General features: G+C 42.2%; 1 protein-coding gene across 14 annotated transcripts in view; it reads right to left on the bottom strand.

The window, feature by feature from the left end:
* The window catches only part of ZNF571 (zinc finger protein 571), a 32,004-nt gene extending 12,756 nt beyond the window's left edge, over nucleotides 1-19,248 (bottom strand). Inside the window, exons 1-6 of one of the 14 annotated variants that reach the window (XM_031659537.1) lie at nucleotides 18,593-19,248; nucleotides 15,455-15,497; nucleotides 10,548-10,767; nucleotides 10,358-10,446; nucleotides 8,267-8,393; nucleotides 7,893-7,991 (exon numbers count right to left, since the gene is read on the bottom strand). In XM_031659537.1, the coding sequence (XP_031515397.1) occupies nucleotides 7,893-7,991; nucleotides 8,267-8,300 (133 nt within the window). In that variant the 5' untranslated portion in view covers nucleotides 8,301-8,393; nucleotides 10,358-10,446; nucleotides 10,548-10,767; nucleotides 15,455-15,497; nucleotides 18,593-19,248. Of the gene's footprint in view, nucleotides 1-4,729; nucleotides 4,747-5,629; nucleotides 6,384-7,056; nucleotides 11,941-15,454; nucleotides 15,498-18,592 lie in introns of those variants that run through there. The other 13 variants (XM_031659533.1, XR_004180293.1, XM_031659536.1 and 10 more) reach the window with 13 other exon arrangements.
* Between the last annotated feature and the right edge of the window lie 16 nt (nucleotides 19,249-19,264).

The raw sequence follows: 19,264 nt of genomic DNA, 5'->3' as shown, positions 1-19,264 counted from the left end.
CAGGATGGTCTCGATCTCCTGACCTCGTGATCTGCCCGCCTCGGCCTCCCAAAGTGCTGGGATTACAGGCTTGAGCCACCGCGCCCGGCCTAAAAGTTTGTTTTTTTACTAAATTTACTAAAACATCCACCAATACTGACACAGCACTTAAACTTGGCCATTTCTTCTTGAGAGGGAATTTCCTACATATAAGCTAATGTAGCTTAATTCGCAACACAAGGCACTGACAATGCCTAAATGAGTTCATATAACTCTATAAACAAATAGGTTTAGTCCTGACCTCTTTATTCATTTTTAGTAACCCTTGCAACTATCTGCATTCTAGTGAGAATGTCCTCTAGATCAACAAAAACCAAAAAGAGCAGGCCTCAAGCACACTAATTAGCAGCTCATAAAACCTTACTCTACCAATACAGCCACAGAAAACAGCAATGATAAAAATTAAGCAGTTAACCAAAGGTTGACTGAGTTATACTAATTTTCCTTAGGGTTGGTAAAATTTCATGCTTGCAGTCATATGACTAACCCAAATTAATAAAACTCAGCATAAAACATGTTTAAGATTATAAACAAAGTTATACCTTAACTAGGTCATAAAAAGCTACAGCTAATATAAAAATAAACAATGAAAGTGATTTAATATATTCTGAATACATGATAGCTAAGACCCAAACTGAGAAGAAATATCCTACTATGCATAGCCATAAACTTAATTAAATTAACAAAGTTATTCACCAGAGTACTACCAGCAACAGCTTAAAACACAAAGGACTTGGCAGTGCTTATATCCCTTTTTTGTAATCAATAAACCCCAATAAACCTCACTATCTCTTGCTAATTCAGCCTATACACTGTCATCTTCTGCAAAACCTTAAAAGGTATTAAACCCAAGTACTTACATGAAAACATTAGGTCATGGTGCAGCTTATAAGACACAAAGAAATGGGCTATATTTTCTAATTAAAGAACATTCCACCCACAACAAACTATGAAATTTGAGGCGAAAGGAAAATTTCATAGTAAATTAAGACCAGAGAGCTTAATTGAATAGGGCCATGAAGCACGCACACACCCATCCATCACCCTCCTCAAATATTTCAATATATCCAAATTTATAATTAATATAAATTTATATATGAGGAGGTGAGTCATAACAAAGTAAACATACTATATGCTTTAATAAACCAAAGTGTTTATTAAACTCAGCCTACATCTGGAAGATTTCATATTGATTTGACCACTTTGAACCAGACCTACCCCCAAATCAACAGAAGCTAACAATTATATTTATTTAGACCAAAACATTTACTCACAACAGAAGGTATAGGAGAAATGAATTTCTTCAGGTGCTACAGAAAAAGTACCATATTGCAAAGATGAAAGAATAATTTTAAGGACGAAAAAAGCAAAACTAATCCTTTATACCTTTTATGTAACGAATGAACAACAATTTTACAAAGAGAACTTTAGCTAAAAAACCCAAAACTAGACAAGCTACCCACAGACTGACTCATATGTAGCAAAATAGCGAGAAGATCCATGAGTAGAGATGAAAACCTGGTGATAGCTGGCTATTCAGAACAGAATTTCAGTTCAACTTTAAATTTACTCAAATTTTAACCTTAATGTAAATTTAAATGTAACTCTAGAAGGGGCACTCAAGATGGCTGACTAGAAGCAGCTAGTATGCACCACTCTCAGGGAGAGGAAACAAAGTCGCAAGTAAATACTGTCTCTTTAAGTGGATCATCTAAGACACGGATCCCCAACCCCGGGCCACAGACCCGTATTGTTTGGCAGCCTGTGAGGAACCGAGCTGCACGGCAGGAGGTGAGCAGTGGGTGAGCATCAGCACCTGAGCTCAGATCAGCGGTCAGATCAGCGGCAGCTTGAGATTCTCACAGGAGCTTGAACGCTGTAGTAAACTGTGCATAGGACGGATCTAGGTTGCGGGCTCCTTATGAGAATCTAATGCCTGATGATTTGAGGTGGAACAGTTTCATCCCAAAACCGGTCCGCTCTTCCCCTCTCGCCCCGCGTCCCCCGGCCGGAAATACTGTGTTCCATGAAACCGGTCCCTGGTGCCAAAAAGGTTGGGGTAGCGCTGGTCTAAAAGACCATGTCAGGATTTACCACGGACGCCAGGGGACTCCCAGAAAACAGAGAGGAGAGAAGCCAGGCAGCCACCTTCCTGGGACTGGCATGTAGTGGGTGAAGCTCCCTAACATGGTTAAACGGTGAGAGAGTGAGTGTCCCTGGGGGAACCACACTTCCTACATGGCCCTTTGCAATCCTGGGCACAGGAGGACCTGCCAACTCCCACCCCTGGGCCACTAGACCAACACAGAAAGCCACCTAGAGTTTTTGCAGAGGCACTGCTCAAGCCCATGTGGAGCACCACAAGCCTCGGATCCCTGGGCAGCTTGGTGCCAGCTGCCATAACCCCAGCGGAAGCTGCAGTCACAGTGCTGAGGGGCGGTCAGACTGCCCAGCCCCTCCTCGCCAGGCAAGGCAAGGCTCCCGCCTGAGCTCTGCAGACCCTGCTCCCGCCTGAGCTCTGCAGCATAGCGACCCTCTCCACAAGAACTCTGCAGGCAGGCTCTGCATTTCCCCAGGAACCTCCCAGATAGCAGACCATGCAACCCCTGCCCTACCTCCTCTGAGGCGGCTAAGGCTCACCAGCTCCGTCTTCCAGCGCAGCAACCGCACCTCTGCAGCAACGGCACCTCCTGCGGTTCTGTGTTCCTCTGGGGCAAAACTCCCAGAGGTAACAGATAACACCTCGCACCTCTGCATGCCCTCAACAGTGAAGTTCGGCATTGTTTGGAAGGGAGGGAAATGCAAGCGCGCCACGTACCCCGCAGCTGCCAGTCTCTATTGCAGGAGTCCTGCCCTCTTCAGTGAAAGGCCCACAGCACAGCCGCCCTGCCCCCACCTGGACATTTCACCTGCAGCCCAGAGCCCTTCTGAAAATCCAAACCCCACATACCTTGATATTCCCTTGGGCTCCCACCACCTAAGCGTTCTGTAGGACCCTGCCTGAGAGTTTGACCAGTGACCTGGAAACCAACCTGTCCCGCCTACCTGCATCAAAGCCAGCACCTGAACTCTGGGCTAGCAAGACTGCAGTCCAGCCCCTTCAGGTCTCACAGGCTGTCCAGTGGGCCAGCTAGGGGCCTGGTAACTGGGGAACTACTTGCCCCATTCCAACTCTGCTGGCATCTGACCGTTTCCCCCAGGGCCTGAGGTCAGACCAACCCAACCAGCTGACACCAGCACAACACCCAATCACACAGGCCCTGTGGAGGAGGCCCCTTCTACAGGAAGCAGCAGTACTGTGACACCGGAAAACAGGTGAGCCTTAACCAATGGGGAAAGGATTCCCTATTCAATAAATGGTGCTGGGATAACTGGCTAGCCATGTGCAGAAGAACGAAACTGGACCCCTACCTTTCATCATATAAAATAACTCAAGATGGCCTGATCTAGTACATGCAGAAGCCTCTGCAGATCTTACCATTTTCTCATTACATTTTGCAGGTGTTTCATCAATTTTAAGAGCTACCGATTTTAATTTTATTACAATTATAAATATAAAGCCACCAGCCATATCTAATACCAGACACCACTATTAATTGCAGCTGTGCTTTTATTACTCTCTCTCCCAGTACTAGCAACCAGCATCACCATACTGCTGACAGACCATAACCTTAATACACTTTTTTTGATCTAGCTGGAGGAGGAGATCTACTTTTAGACCAACATTTATTCTGATTTTTTTGTCTATCCAAAAGTGTACAGTCTTATTTTACCAGGTTTTGGAATAATCTCACATATTGTTACCTATTATTCTGGAAAAAAAAGAACCATTTGATTATATAGAAATAATATGACCCATAATATCGATTTAGCTCATAAGCTTTATCGTATGAGACTACAATATATTTACAGCAGGAATAGACATTGATACCTGAATGTATTTTACACTAGCTACTATAATTATTGCTATTCCAACAGAAGTTAAAGTATTTAACTGACTAGCAACCCCACAGGGAGGTAATATTAAATGATCTCCAGCTATAGTATGAGGTTTAGGCTTTATTTTTCTGCTGACAGTTGGAGGCCTAACAGGAACTGTTCGAACTCATCAGCAGACATCAATCCTTATGATACATAGTATGCTGTAGCACATTTCTAACATGTTCTATCGATAGGTGCAGTCTTCACCATTACAGGATTTATTCACTGATTCCCATATTTTCAGGTTATACACTCAACCTCAGCCAAAATCCATTTTGTATTTGTAGGTGTTAGCCTGACTTACTTTCCACAACATTTGATTTATCAGACATGCCACGACAATACTCTAACTATATTGATGGATATACAACATGAAATATCATCTGCTATGGTTTGGATGTGGTTTGTACCCACCAAATCTCATCTTGAAATTTAGTTCCCAGTATGGCGTCCTGGGAGATGGGGTTTAGTGGGAAGTGCTTGGGTCATGGGGGCTGGTCCCCAGAGAACAGATTAATGCCCTCCCTCAAGGATGACTGAGCTCTCACTCTACTAGTTCTCAAGAGAGCTGTTTAAAAAAAAAAAAAAAGCCTGTCACTTTTCCCCTCTCTCACCATGTGATCTCTGCACACACTGGCTCCCCTTCACCTTCCATCATGAATAGAAGTGGCCTGAGGTCCTCACCAGAAGCCAAACAGACAAGAGGTGCCATGCTTCTTGTACAACCTGCAGAACCACGAGCCAAATAAACCTCTGGTCTTTATAAATTACCCAGCCTAGGGTATCCTTGATAGTAACACAATATGAACTAAGACGCCTATTACACTTGAATTAGTTTTACCATAACACTTTGAAAAGTGATCAGCATTTATGTTTAAATACCAAAACTAAAAACATCCACATAACTTTTTTCAGTAATTCTAGTGCTGTTTACTTCAATTAAAATTTTTGAAATATGCCTATTCTTAAAATCCATCACCAAAGAACACTGAAGGCTTAAAACATGAGACCCCCTTGGGAAAAAGGCAAGCTATAATTTATTTACATCTTTCACTATTCCTACAACATTAGGACCATTTATTTATATTCTAAACATTTCATTCCCAAACATCATGTTTTCTACCCCCAATTGCCAAATCCATAATAGTCTCTTTTCAAAAATGATTAGCACAACTTGTACTAACATAATAATATATAATGTCAAAGGATGTTATTACCAATAACACCTCTTAAAGCACAATTTCAAGCAACCGTCCTTTTTGACCACCACCACTTAAGTTACCAGATCATTTACCTTTATACCACCCCTCCGGCTTTCTTCCTTTCTTTCATTTCCTTCCTTTCTTTCCTTCCTTCCTTTCTCTCTCTCTCTCTTTCTTTCCCTTTCTCTCCTTTCCTTTCCCTTTCCCTTTCCTTTCTTTTTTTTTTTTTTTGACATGGTCTTGCTGTTGCCCAGGCTGAAATGCAGTGGCGTGATCATGGTTCACTGCAACCTCGACCTTGGGGCTCAAATGATCCTCCCACCTCAGTCTCCAAAGTAGCTAGGACCACAGGCATATGCCAAAATACCCTGTTAATTTTTATTTTAAGTAGAGATGGGGTTTTGCTGTATTGCTCAGGCTGGTCCCGAACTCCTGGGCTCAAGCAATTCACCCACCTTAGCCTCCCAAAGTGCTGGGATTACAGGCTTGAGCCATCATGCCCAGCTTACCACCATTTTAAAGATTCTCCTTTGAAAACAAAACAAAACAAAACAAAACAAAAAGCTCTCCTGATTCTGTGGTTCACCCTGCAGTGGACAGGAGCTGCAGTGGACAGGAGCTGCAGTGGACAGGAGAGTGGTAACACTTCTCAAGAGGTATGCACGCTTCCTGTCTATACCTTTTGCTTTTCTTTCTCTCCTACCACCATAATTAACATTTTGCCATATTTCCTTCCTAAATTTGTTCCATGGATTTTTATGTAGTTGAAATAATACTGCATATACAAACTGTAATCACATTTCTTTCCCCTAATTATTACAGTGTTCTTAAAACCTTCTAAAATATTTGTAAACTCTATTTGTAACTTTGAGGGCTCCTCAAATGGGCCTTCAACAGTGCCTGGTGAGTTAATTCACTGTCCCACTCTAGTTTTTATTGTTGACTTACTTCTTTCTCACTCTCTTTTAAATACTCTCCAATGAGGTTTTTGTTCCTCTCATTTCCAAACCCACCTTGTCAGGGTCACCAACACCCTTCATCTTGCCAAATCCAATAGCCAGTTTTCAGCCTTCCTCTTACTTGAACTCTTAGCATTCTCTCTCTGAGTTAACTGCTTCGTCCTTTTGTCAGTTGGCTTCCAATACACTGCATTCCTTCTTCCTAGGTCACAGGTTACTCAGGTTAGTCCTCAATTTCCTTTGCTAGATTGTTCCTGACTGAATGTTGGAACACCCTATGGTTCAGTCCTTGAGCTGTACCTTGCCTTCCATCTAAACCAATTCGCTCCATAACCTCATTCAGTTCCTCGGTACAGAGATTAATCCTGTATTTATCTCTTCAGTCCTGACTATCCCCTCCACTCACAGGCTTCCAAATGCTTATCTAACTTCGCCACACGGATATCTAATGAGCATATCAAATACATAACTCTTGACTTCCTTCTCCAGCCTTCCAAACCCTGAGGCCTCTATTGCCAATCTTCAAAATAACTCCATTATGAAGGTATTAAATCTACTTTCAAAATATTACCTGTTTTCATCACCTCCACATATTAAACCCAATTCCAAGTCACTGTTATCTCTAGTGTGAACTTCTGAAGTAGTCCTCTCATTAGCCTTCCTGCTTTCATTTTTTTTTTTTTTTTTTTTGAGACGGAGTCTCGCTCTGTCGCCCAGGCTGGAGTGCAGTGGCCGGATCTCAGCTCACTGCAAGCTCCGCCTCCCGGTTTACGCCATTCTCCTGCCTCAGCCTCCCGAGTAGCTGGGACTATAGGCGCCCACCACCTCACCTGGCTAGTTTTTTGTATTTTTTAGTAGAGACGGGGTTTCACTGTGTTAGCCAGGATAGTCTCGATCTCTTGACCTTGTGATCCACCCGTCTCGGCCTCCCAAAGTGCTGGGATTACAGGCTTGAGCCACCGCGCCCGGCCCCTGCTTTCATTCTTATCCTCACTGTCCACATAGCACTCAAGAGTGACCTTTAAACAAAGATCCTTTACTTATCTGCAAAAAAATCAGCCAGGGGCTCCTGATCACACTTAGAATAAAATCTCACCGCTTGCAACAACCAACAAGGTCCTGCATGATTTGACCTCTGCCTATTTCTCTGACCTCACCTCGAATTTCCACTTTCAGTAGCCACACTGGCCTTCTTGCTGATTCTCAAGTGAAGCTCCGTTTCTCTCAGGATCTTCTCTTCCCTCTGCCTGAACACACATTTCCCTGATTTATAGCCAACTTTATTCAGGTCTCAATTCAAATGTTACCTCCCCAGAGCTATCATTCCTGGTCCTCCTAACCTACGAACATAGCAAAGTCTCAGCAGGTATGTGCTGGCTAGAGATACTTATCCAAGTTTAACTATAAAAGAGCAACTGGGAAAAAACATAATTGGAAAAATAGATAAAAGCATTGTGGCCAAAAGAGACTAGACCAAAGGTAGCTCCCTTATTAAAACAAAAATGGAATGTAAAACAGAAGAGTGGCAAATGGGAGTTGGGAGGGAGGTTCCACTGGGAACTCACAGACATAACCTTCTTGCTCTCTCTATGTCTCAAGCCTTCTTTCCACAGGCCTTTGAAGAGAGCTTCATGCAGACACGTCAAAGTGCTGCCACCTACAGATCAGCTGTACTATTAGCAATAGCTGACACTGACCAGCCCTTATTCACCTGAGCTCTGTCTTCTTGTCATGGTTCTCATCAGCATCCAGGGCTCCTTTCCTTGCTCTAGTAAGGAACATACATTTGGCTTAGGGACTGCACATCCAGCTTAAAAGAAAGGAAATGGTACATGGTCATGCTAGGGGATTCCCAGATTCAAATCTAGTCCATTGGCCATCAAAGAAGGGAGACACTGACAGGAAGAGACAGAGAAAGATGTGACAGTCTAAAGGATAAGAGATAAAAGGTACACAGTGGAGCTGTCCATTTCTCCTTCTACTCAAACGTAAGCCTTTCCTCAGGGAATGGAGATCAGAAATTCACAATGAATGAGGCAGAAATTATGGGGAACAAATTCTGAATATTATGTAGGATGATCTTACCCAATGAGATCAGGTTGCTGTAGTTCTCCAACATCACATCCCTGTACAAGTCCCTCTGAGCAGGGTCCAGGCATTCCCACTCCTCCTGAGAGAAGTCAATGGCCACATCCCTGAAAGTCACCAACAACTGAAACAACAAATCCATTACTTGTGAAAATACAGCAATGATTCTGAAGTGAAATGAGAAGAAAATGGAGGAGGTAATTGAAGGAAGCAAGTAACACTTTTGTGTTACTTTTTTGTGTTGTTTTCAACAGGAAATTGGTTGCCTAAACCATAGTATTAACATGATTCTCTATCATTCCTATTGCCACAGATAAAACTTCCTGTGTACAACAGAACAATTCCATTATCCAGAAAGGTCTGAGAATTTAAAACGCCAAATGTCCAGATGTGTGCAGTTTCTTGATTAAATAAAATATTGCATGCATTTATTTCACAGCAGATTTTAACTGCACAGCAGATTAAGCTTTCAAATCCTCAATAACTAATATACTCTGAATCAATACAAGTTCTTGCTCTCCCTTCTGCCTTTAAAGACTTTTAAAAAGATGAATTTTTTCCAATGTTTAACAAGTCCCTAGGTTAGAAAATAAAATTTGAATATAACTTAAGAATTTTTTGAAGACTCAGATTCATCAAGTTATTATGTCACAGAATAGAATGGACATATGATATTTCCATTTTATGTACAAAATGATCTGCTTATTTGGGAGTATTTGAATTAGACAAATTCTCTAATGTCTTTGAGCTCTTAGAATCTATAATTCTTGAGAGTATGCATCTGGCATGTTTTATTTGCTCCTATTTTCCCTGTTCCTAGGCTACAGCAAGGTACTGGATGCCAGTCCAGGCACACAGAGACATCACTCTGAACTGGTACATTCCAGGAAATCCCAAGGTGAACTTGACTATGATCATCCTCTCTCATTGGTTCCTGGGCAAGAGGGTTGTGGGAGGCAGAATAAAGGCCCCCCAAACATGTCCACAACCTAATCCCTGAAACAGTAACAGTACTGACTCAATGTTAAAGAAAAGCTTGCTTGCTTAAATATAATTATTACTTTGCTTGACTTTGTAGATTATTCAGTAAGAACAGTCTCAGGAAAACAGGACCTTCAACAGAGATAAGAGAATTAAAATACGCAGGCTAACAACTCTGGGAATGGGCTGACCGGCCTGGTAAGAATAGGCTGACGGCACCTACAGAAGGCCACAAAACACTGATCAAGAAAGCAATGACCAAGAAAGCAATGACCTGAGACTGCACATTTCACAAGAATGTTTTGATCATCATTTTTCCTAATTTCCCTTAAAATCCCCTGATATGGAGACAGAACTCAGTGGTCTTTGAACACTAGTTCACTGCCTCCCCTGGGTTGCTGGCTTCCTGAATAAAGCTAACCTTCCTTTCACCAATGCTCCTCTCTTGAGCTTTCAAGTGGCAAGTGGTCTGGACCTGAATTTGGTTACAAAACCTATGTATACCTTACCTTACATGGCAAAGGGGACTTTAAAAGTGCAATTAAATTAAGGATCTTGAGAGGGGGTTATCCTGGATTATCTGGTTGGGCCCAATGTATTTATAAGTGATAGAGGGAGGCAGGTGAGTAAAAGAAGGAAATGTGATGATGAAAGCAAAGGTTGAAATGTGATTGCTGGCTTTGAAAACAGATGGAAGCCACACCCCAGGGACCGTGGACCGCCTTTAGAACCAGAAAAAGACAAGGAAACAGATTCTCCAGTCTTCTAGAACCTCCAGAAGGAACATGGCTCTGCTAATACTATGATATTAGCCCTTTCAGACTGATTTCAGACTTCTGACCAGCAGAAGTATAAATCATAATTACACTGATTTAAGCCACTAAGTATAGTGGTTATTAGTAACAGCAGCAACAGGAAACTATATCAGGAACAAGAGCCCTTCCTTCACAGGACCCTGTTCCCATTCAATCCTCAAAGTTTCACGGAAAATCTTGCCACACACTGAGACTAGGAACATCCAACAAAAAAATGCTGTCACTTTCAAGTGGAAAACGCAAGTTTGTAGAGAAGACCAAACTTTGTCATGTGTCACATTCAAACACTCACCTCTACCTCACCAAACCGTGGTACTAACGTGTACCATTCTTAAAAGGAGGTATTTCTGTTCCCTCAGAGCTCTGGGCAGAAGACTATGCCTGTGGACAATGCAGAATTATCTGGTGAATGAACATCTAAAAACTGTTTGGAGAGGGGAAAAGCACTGAGAAGAATTGGGCTCTTTGCTACTATTACTCACTAGAATGGGAGACTTTGGCAGCAGTTCCCTTAAGGGACCAAACAAGGCAGGAAATTCTGGAATAAATAAATCTGGTGTTCACATTACACAACAAAATGATTGTACTTCAAGAAGGAAAGAAACAGCAACTCACGTGGGGCATGGTTTTTTAGAATTGTCAGAACTGATCGATTTTCTGGGTTCCTTTCCTGGAGGTGTGCAAAGTCCAGAGAAGCCAGTGCTGGAGAAGGAAAAAAAGCCACAAGATTGAGTTGGCTCACAGCCCACAAAATAAAACTACTTAGAACTACCTTTACTTCTCCTCTTTTGGGAATTTGGAAAAAATCTGTCCTTCCACAAACCCAGTGGAAGCCAGCTACTGCAGAAGGGGTTCAGGCCAGACCTTTCCTTAATGTCCATGTTGAACAGGACCCTAGGTGCTGTTACTTTCCCATGGCATCTTCACCTCCACAGTAGAACAGGGGCATGCCCAGGGAGCCCCCCACCATCCCCCTGGACCCAAAGTGAGGTGCTTTGCTCCCAATCTTAGGAAGGCGCTTCAGAGACCAAAATGTGGCCTCCTTTCAGACATCATGAACATCAGCTAGACTCACAGACATTTTGACAGACACATCAGAGTCAACAGATCCAAAACAGTCTCATCCCACTCCCCTGAAGCTAGTTCTTTTTTGCCTGTTTACTCTTCCCTATAAAAGAAAATTCCTTTATGCCTGACCTTTGCTATGCTTGCAGATCTTACGGTTGTAGTGTTCTTCCAATTACAACACCTCTTCCCTTACTGCAATGTTTCTATGAATAAATAGTCATTCCTTACCTAAGTCTGGATTTGTTTATTTCACAGGTTGAATAACTTTTGTAGAATAACAAAACAAACTATTTTAACTGTAATCTAATTCTCCAAGCCATGGCACACACAAAAGCACTGAGGGTCAAATATGAACAACATTCACATGACAGCCAATGTGGGCGCAGCACGCCGCCTCGTGCAATATGACTTCAACATTGAGCATTCTCCAACTACAGCCATCTACCTGCCATAGTTTTGTAGCACTGATCCTTTTTTTTTTTTTTTTGGTAGCACTGATCTTGCGTACATGTATAATCCATGAACTTAACATCAGTGTTGCTCGTGTGATACCAAGAAAACCCGGTAAGAGAGCAGGTAAATAATTTAAGTAAGATTTTGTTTGGTATAGTTGAGCTTTGAAGCGCCAAAAGCCACTGTACTATCTAAGATTTTGTCCTCCCCGCTAACCAATTTTCAACTCCGCTGAGGCAATATCATCTTCATTAAGGATACATGGGTTGGCTGCGTGTGGTGGCTCATGCCTGTAATCCCAGGGAGGCCGAGGCAGGCGGATCACTTGAGGTCAGGAGTTCGAGACCAGCCTGGCCAACATGGCTACTAAAAATACAAAAATTAGCCAGGCATGGTGGTGCACGCCTGTAGTCCCAGATACTTGGGAGGCTAAAGCAGGAGAATCACTTGGACCCAGGAGGTGGAGGTTGCAGTGAGCCAAGATCACACCACTGCAATCCAGCCTGGGTGACAGAACGAGACTCCATCTCAAAAAAAAAAAAAAAAAAAAAAAAATCCCATGGGTTAAAATTATATATACAAAATGATATAAAGATGTTAATCTCTGCAAGTTAATAGGATATTTGATACATGATATACAAATTAACTATGACCCCAATAAAAATACAAGTATGAAAGCAGATATATTCAATTTAAATTCAACAAGCAAGAATATTAAAAAGCAAGAATTGGAAGAAAATGCCTGATAATAAAGACAGCAGAGATTTCAGAATACCACTCCTATCATTAAAATGTTGGATACTGTAAAAAAGAACGAAATCATGTCCTCTGCAGCAACATAGATGTGGCTAGAGGCCATTATCCTAAATGAATTAACACAGAAGCAAAACCAAATACCACATGTTATCCTTTATAACTGGAAGCTAAGCACTGGGTGCACATGAACATAAAGATGAGAACAATGACACTGGCAACTACTAGAGCAGGGAGAGGAGGAGGACGGCAAACGATGAAACCTACCTACCTATCAGGTATCCTGCTTACTAACCGGGTGACTGGATCATACCCCAAACCTCAGCATCACACAATACACCATACAACAAACCTGCACATGTACCCCCTGAATCTAAAATAAAAGTTGAAATTTTATTTTTAAAAAGTTGGATACTGCATATGAATGGAAAGAAAAGATTAATGTAACAGAATAGAATCCCTGATCTCTGGGGAAAGGTGGATTATTCAGTAAATATTATTGGAGAAAGGTAATATTGGAACCCCATTTTATACCACATACCAAAATTAACTCCAAATATATAAGATACCTAAATATTAAAATATGAAATTGGCAGGGAGTGGTAGCTCATGCCTGTAATCCCAGCACTTTGGGAGGCTGAGGCAGGTGGATCACCTGAGGTCAGCAGTTCGCGGCCAGCCTGGCCAACGTGGTAAAACCCCGTCTCTACTAAAAATACAAAAATTAGCTGGGTGTGGTGGCAGGTGCTTGTAGTCCCAGCTACTTGGGAGGCTAAGGCAAGAGAATCGTTTGAACCCAGTAGGTGGAGGTTGCAGTGAGCCGAGATCATGCTACTGCACTCCAGCCTGGGCGACAAGAGCAAAACCCCATCTCAAAAAAAAAAAAATCAAAAAAATGCTAGAAGGAAAAATAGACTGTGTCCTTCTTAACTGCGGACACAGTTAAGAGGGGAAAATTCTGTGTCTCACAATCATATGAATAAATATTACTATATTTTAAAACGGCCTAAAGCAATACAAACACAGACAAATGACAAAATGGGAGAAAATATGCACAACTTAAATCAAAAACACAGTGTCCTAAAATCCAAAGAGCTGTATTTTAAAAAACAAGAGAAAACAATCAAGAGAAAAATAAAAAATCATTATTTAAAACAGGCAACAGATAATTCATAAAAAAAGAAAAGTCAATGGCCATTCAACATTTAAAATATGTTCATCCTCATTTAAATAAGAGAAACTCAAATTGAAACTAAATTGAGAAGACTTCTGAATCCAATATCATTAAGATCCTATTGGACTAAATTCCTTGAAGATACACCTATCAGATCTGGACATAATACAAAAAGCAACTAACTGAAGGTGCTGGCCAATAAACTGAAGCAGTATTCCTGCAAAAAAAAAAAAAAAATGTAAAAATTAGCTGGGTGTGGTGGTGGGCACCTGTAATTCCAGCTACTTGGGAGGCTGAAGCAAAGAACTGCTTGAACCTGGGAGTCGGAGGTTACAGTGAGCCAAGATCGCGCCACTGCCCTCCAGCCTGGGCAACAGAGCGAGACTCCGTCTCAAAATTTAAAAAAAAGCACACTTGAATTGAATCACGAGGAAATATCAAACACATACAAACTGAGGAACAATCTACAAAGTAACTGGCCTGTGCTTTTCAAAAAAGTCAGGATCACAAAGGATCAAAGAAAAGTCCAGGAACTGTTTCCGATTAAAAGAGACTAAAGAGATGTTTTAATTAAATGAAATGTTTGATCCTAGATATGATTTTGAATTGGACACCAGATAAGGGGCAAAAAAGGCTATAAGGGGCTGAGTGCAGTGACTCACGCCTGTAATCCCAGCACTTTGGGAGGACAAGGCGGGCGGATCACGAGGTCAGGAGATCAAGACCATCCTGGCTAACACAGTGAAACCGTGTCTCTACTCAAAAAAAAAAAACAAAACAAAAAATTAGCCGGGCATGGTGGCAAGCGCCTGCAGTCCCAGCTACTTGGGAGGCTGAGGCAGGAGAATGGCGTGAACCCAGGAGGCGGAGCTTGCAGTGAGCCAAGATCTCCCCACACTGCACTCCAGCCTTGACAGAGTGAGACTCTGTTTCAAAAAAAAAAAAAAAAAAAAAAGGCTATAAGGACAAAATCGTAACAATTGGTGAAATTCTTCTATGAACTCTGGATTAGATAGTTATCACTTAACTCTGCTACACTTCTTTGTTTTAATAAATGAACTGTAGTTATAGACCCTGTGCTCAGAAAATACACTAATTATAGATAAAGGAAAATGATGTCTGAAAACTACTATCAAGTAGTTCAGAAGTATATATGTAGAGAGAATTAGCAAACAAAAAAGCAAAATGTTAAAAAACTGATAAATATGTAAGGGCATAGGAGAGTTTTTTCTACTATTTTTGCAACTTCTCTGTAAGTGTAATATTATATCAAAATAAAAATTTCTAATTTTTAATTAAAAGACTGAAGAGGCATAACCAAATGTAATCCATGAAACTTAAATATAGCAAAAAAAAAACACCAAAAGAAATCTAAAATGCACTCTCTATCTTAACAGTAGTGACAGTTACTGTTGTTTTCAAACAATTATATTTTAGAATAAAGAACATAAATTATATTAATGTTTCAGCAACTAAGATTGTTAGCATAAAACAGAGATACAAGTATAAAAATCAAACAAGAAAATACTCTGTAATTTGTCTGAACTATTATTATAAATTCATGATTCATGATTTACACTTTAAAAACAAGTTATTAGCTTTGTTCCCTGAAATGACCTAGATTAAATGACAGCCCTATGGCAATGAGAAACTCTAATGCCCAGACAGTGGTCACTGTACACTATATACCACAAGAGGAATCAGAACTCCTTAGAGAAATGGCTCATTTCAGGCCTGGCACAGGAAATGTAGAAGGTGATCTTGGGATCATTTGTTCCGCCAGAAAGCAAATCAGCTATCAACTCTACTAGAATCATGACAGAAAGACACAGAACTGCCTGGAAAGGACTACCACTGGCTTAAAAAAGAGCACTTTGATATAAAACAGAATAATGATCACAACAGTTTGAAACATACGGTATTCAAAACAAACTCACTCACTTTTGGGACTCCTTAGATGGTTGAAGGGCACCAACTCATTTCTCTGAAAATACATAAAGGGAAAGAATCAAATCAATTATTCTGCCTTTCCATATGAACTTTATTTATTTATTTATTTATTTATTTATTTAGAGATGGAGTCTCACTCTTGTTGCCCAGGCTGGAGTGCAATGGCACCATCTCGGCTCACTGCAACCTCCGCCTCCCAGGTTCAAGTGATTCTCCTGCCTCAGCCTCCCGAGTAGCTAGGACTACAGACATGTGCCACGATGCCCGGCTCATTTTGTATTTTTAGTAGAGATGGGGTTTCTCCATGTTGGTCACGCTGCCCTCGAACTCCCCACCTCAGATGATTCGCTTGCCTCAGCCTCCCAAAGTGTTGGGATTACAGGCATGAGCCACTGCGCCTGGCTATGGACTGTATTTTAAGATAACCAAATACTTGGCGAAGAAAAATTCTTATATATAGAAGAACTATAACTAATGAATACAGAAGAAATTGAGAGAATTTTTTAAAATCACCATATATAACCGTTAATGAAATAACAGGCCAGGCATGGTGCCTCACACCTGTAATCCCAGCACTTTGGGAAGCTGAGGTGGGTGGATCACTTGAGGCCGGGAGTTCAAGACTAGCCTGGGCAACATGGTGAAACCTTGTCTCTACTAAAAATACAAAAATTAGCCAGGTGTGGTGGCACACGCCTGTAATCCCAGCTACTCAGGAGGCTGAGGCAGAAGAGATTGAACCCAGGAGGGTGGATGTGCGAGTCGAGATCGAGCCACTGCACTCCAGCCTGGGCGACAGTTAGGAAAAAGAAAGAATGGATCTTGGTATCAATCGTACGTGGGCGTTATAACCTTTAGGTCAGTGCTGCTTAACCCTTCTAAAATTTTTCATGGTCATATCCCTAGGAGCCTTTTTGATACTTTTCTCTAAAAGCCACCACTCTCATGAAATTTTATTACCATAGATATACTGTATATATAAAGAGGTATCGTGCCTTTGAAGGACCATACAGGATCATATTGTGGAATAATTTTAAGAGTTTTTGTCCTCTTCTTTCTCAAAAACCAAGTTTCACCCCCTTGGAAGGTGATATCCTCCACCCTCATTGAGAGTGCATGCTTTTTTTTTTTTTTGAGACGGAGTCTCAGCCTGTCCCCCAGGCTGGAGTGCAGTGGTCGATCTCAGCTCACTGCAAGTCTACCCGGGTTTACCATTCTCCTCACCATCTACTGAGTAGCTGGGACTGCTTCACACTACCAGCTAGTTTTTTTGTATTTTAGTAGAGACGGGTTTCCACTGGTTAGCCAGGATGGTCTCATCTCCTGACTCGGGTGGATCCTACTACCGCCTCCCAAAGTGCTGGGATTACAGGCTTGAGCCACTGCGCCCGGCCTGAGAATGCATGCTTTAGGTGAAAAAAAGGAAAGGATTACATGGGCAGCATTTAAACACATCAATATGACATCACTGAAAGTGGGACACCAGACTGTAAGGGCCTCATGATGTGATGTCATAGGAAATAATATCAACTATGAATTAAACGTGATTTATGGAAAACCTGATCCGAATCCAATCAAGCCTCTGGATCTAACTGCCTGTTTACAGAAATATGAAGGAACGGAAAACAAATTATATGACAGTACAAAGAAGCAATTAGCTAAAAGCAGTATACAAAATATTCTACGGGGCAGATGATCTAGTTTTTCTACAAATCAACAGCACCAATTAAAACAAACCAAAACAAAACACAAGAGGGAAACTCTCATGGATTAAATAAGTTTAAGAGGTTTGGCCACCAAATGCAATGTGTGGACTCTATCTGGATCCAGATTTGAACACACCTATTGTAAAAATATGTGTTCGAAATAATTGCGAAAATTTGAATATGGGGGTATACCATATTATGAAATCACCACCACGCTGTTACACCAACATAAGAAACAAACTTATTGTTTTAAACTTATTGTTAGTTTTTTTTTTTTTTATGTTGGTATAACAGCATCATGGTTATTTTAAAATATAACGTCTTTTTGGTCATATATGCTTATAGGAGGATAAAATATGATTTTGAAATACTACAGGAAAAAAAGGGGAAGGACTGATACAAAGGTATTTACAAATGTTTTTAATTACAGCTAGATGTTGAACATGTTGGGGTTTGTATTATTCTTTATCCTGCCTGAAAACATCCACAATAAAGTTAAAATTGTAAAAGTCTTCAAATTTCCCTCCAGAAAGTACAGTTATTTTTCATCAAAACCTTAGACCAGGCCGGGCGCGGTGGCTCACGCCTGTAATCCCAGCACTTTGGGAGGCCGAGACGGGTGGATCACGAGGTCAGGAGATCGAGACCATCCTGGCTAACACGGTGAAACCCCGTCTCTACTAAAAAATACAAAAAAACTAGCCGGGCAAGGTGGTGGGCGCCTGTAGTCCCAGCTACTCGGGAGGCTGAGGCAGGAGAATGGCGGGAACCCGGGAGGCGGAGCTTGCAGTGAGCTGAGATCCCGCCACTGCACTCCAGCCTGGGCGACAGAGCGAGATTGCGTCTCAAAACAAACAAACAAACAAAAAAAACCCCCCCCCACACACACACACAAAAATTAGCTGGGCGTGGTGGCGGGCGCCTGTAGTCCCAGCTACTTGGGAGGCTGAGGCAGGAGAATGGTGTGAACCCGGGAGGCGGAGCTTGCAGTGAGCCGAGACCGCGTCACTGCACTCCAGCCTGGGCGACACAGCGAGACTCCGTCTCAAAAACAAAACAAAAAAACCTTAGACCAGAAAGGAGTGTTGTATCACTGGGTGGAAAGGGGAAGTGTAGTGTGGCTGGGGAGTAGAGCTAAGCTGATGATCCCATCCCCGGAGCATCATTTATGGGGTGCCTAAGGATCAGTCACTAGAATGGCTGGTTCTTCCTTAGGAAGATGTTGCTGGAAGTAGAAAACGTTTCGGAAAGGAAGAAATTTGAGGTTAGAAAGAAAATAGGAACTTCACACAAGACTTTCAGAAGTGCGATACTCTTTTCCTCTGGGTGCCTCTCTTCGAAAACACAGAACAGAGAAAAGAAAAAAGAATCATAGAACATCAGAGCTCTCGGAGCAGACAAAACAATTTAGGATCACACCAACCTCTACAAAAGGATTAGTCTTCCCCACAGGGCTCTCAAGCTAGAATGGGACATCTTTAACAGTGGTCTTCTTCCTAAGACACTTCCGTGGTAAAGCCTCACCATCAGGGAAACTTCAAAAAGAGCCTCTTACTCTGCAAAGGAACTGCAGCAGCTGTAACTGCACGATTCTCAGCTGGCGTAACGCTGTCCGTGTCACACGAGGAGTACTGCGGCACGGGAGGGCCAAGGGCTGGGAGCATTACCAGGCGGCAGGAGAGCCCACCCCGCGGCCGCACAAGCGCACACGCACACGTCCAGGGCGGAGGAACACTACTAGTAACAACGGCCTCTCTCTCTAGGCTCCCTATCCCAAAGTGATGGTGCCGATTTTATTCCCGGACAGGGGCTCCAGGCGCACACTCATAAATTCGGAGCGAAGGAACACAACTAGCAGCACCACGCCCCCGCCGCTCCCAGAACCAAAGTGACGGTGCCGACACCCCTCCGCATCCGCAAGGCCGACTTCCATAAGTAATCAGCCTAGAGCACCGTCCCTTTCCTGTCAGCACCGAGCCCAAGCCAGGAACCCGGTATTCCCAGCACCATACAAGACCTTCTTTTTCAATGAGCCAAACCAAAATCAGCGAGCGGTTCCCGGTGAGGCCGCCCACTGAGGCCGCCCACTCTCCTG

The sequence above is a fragment of the Papio anubis genome, chromosome 20 (genome assembly GCF_008728515.1).
Source record: "Papio anubis isolate 15944 chromosome 20, Panubis1.0, whole genome shotgun sequence".
Taxonomy (NCBI): domain Eukaryota; kingdom Metazoa; phylum Chordata; class Mammalia; order Primates; family Cercopithecidae; genus Papio; species Papio anubis.
The sequence above is the reverse complement of the archived record's forward strand: the minus strand, read 5'-3'. Positions and strand labels throughout refer to the sequence as shown.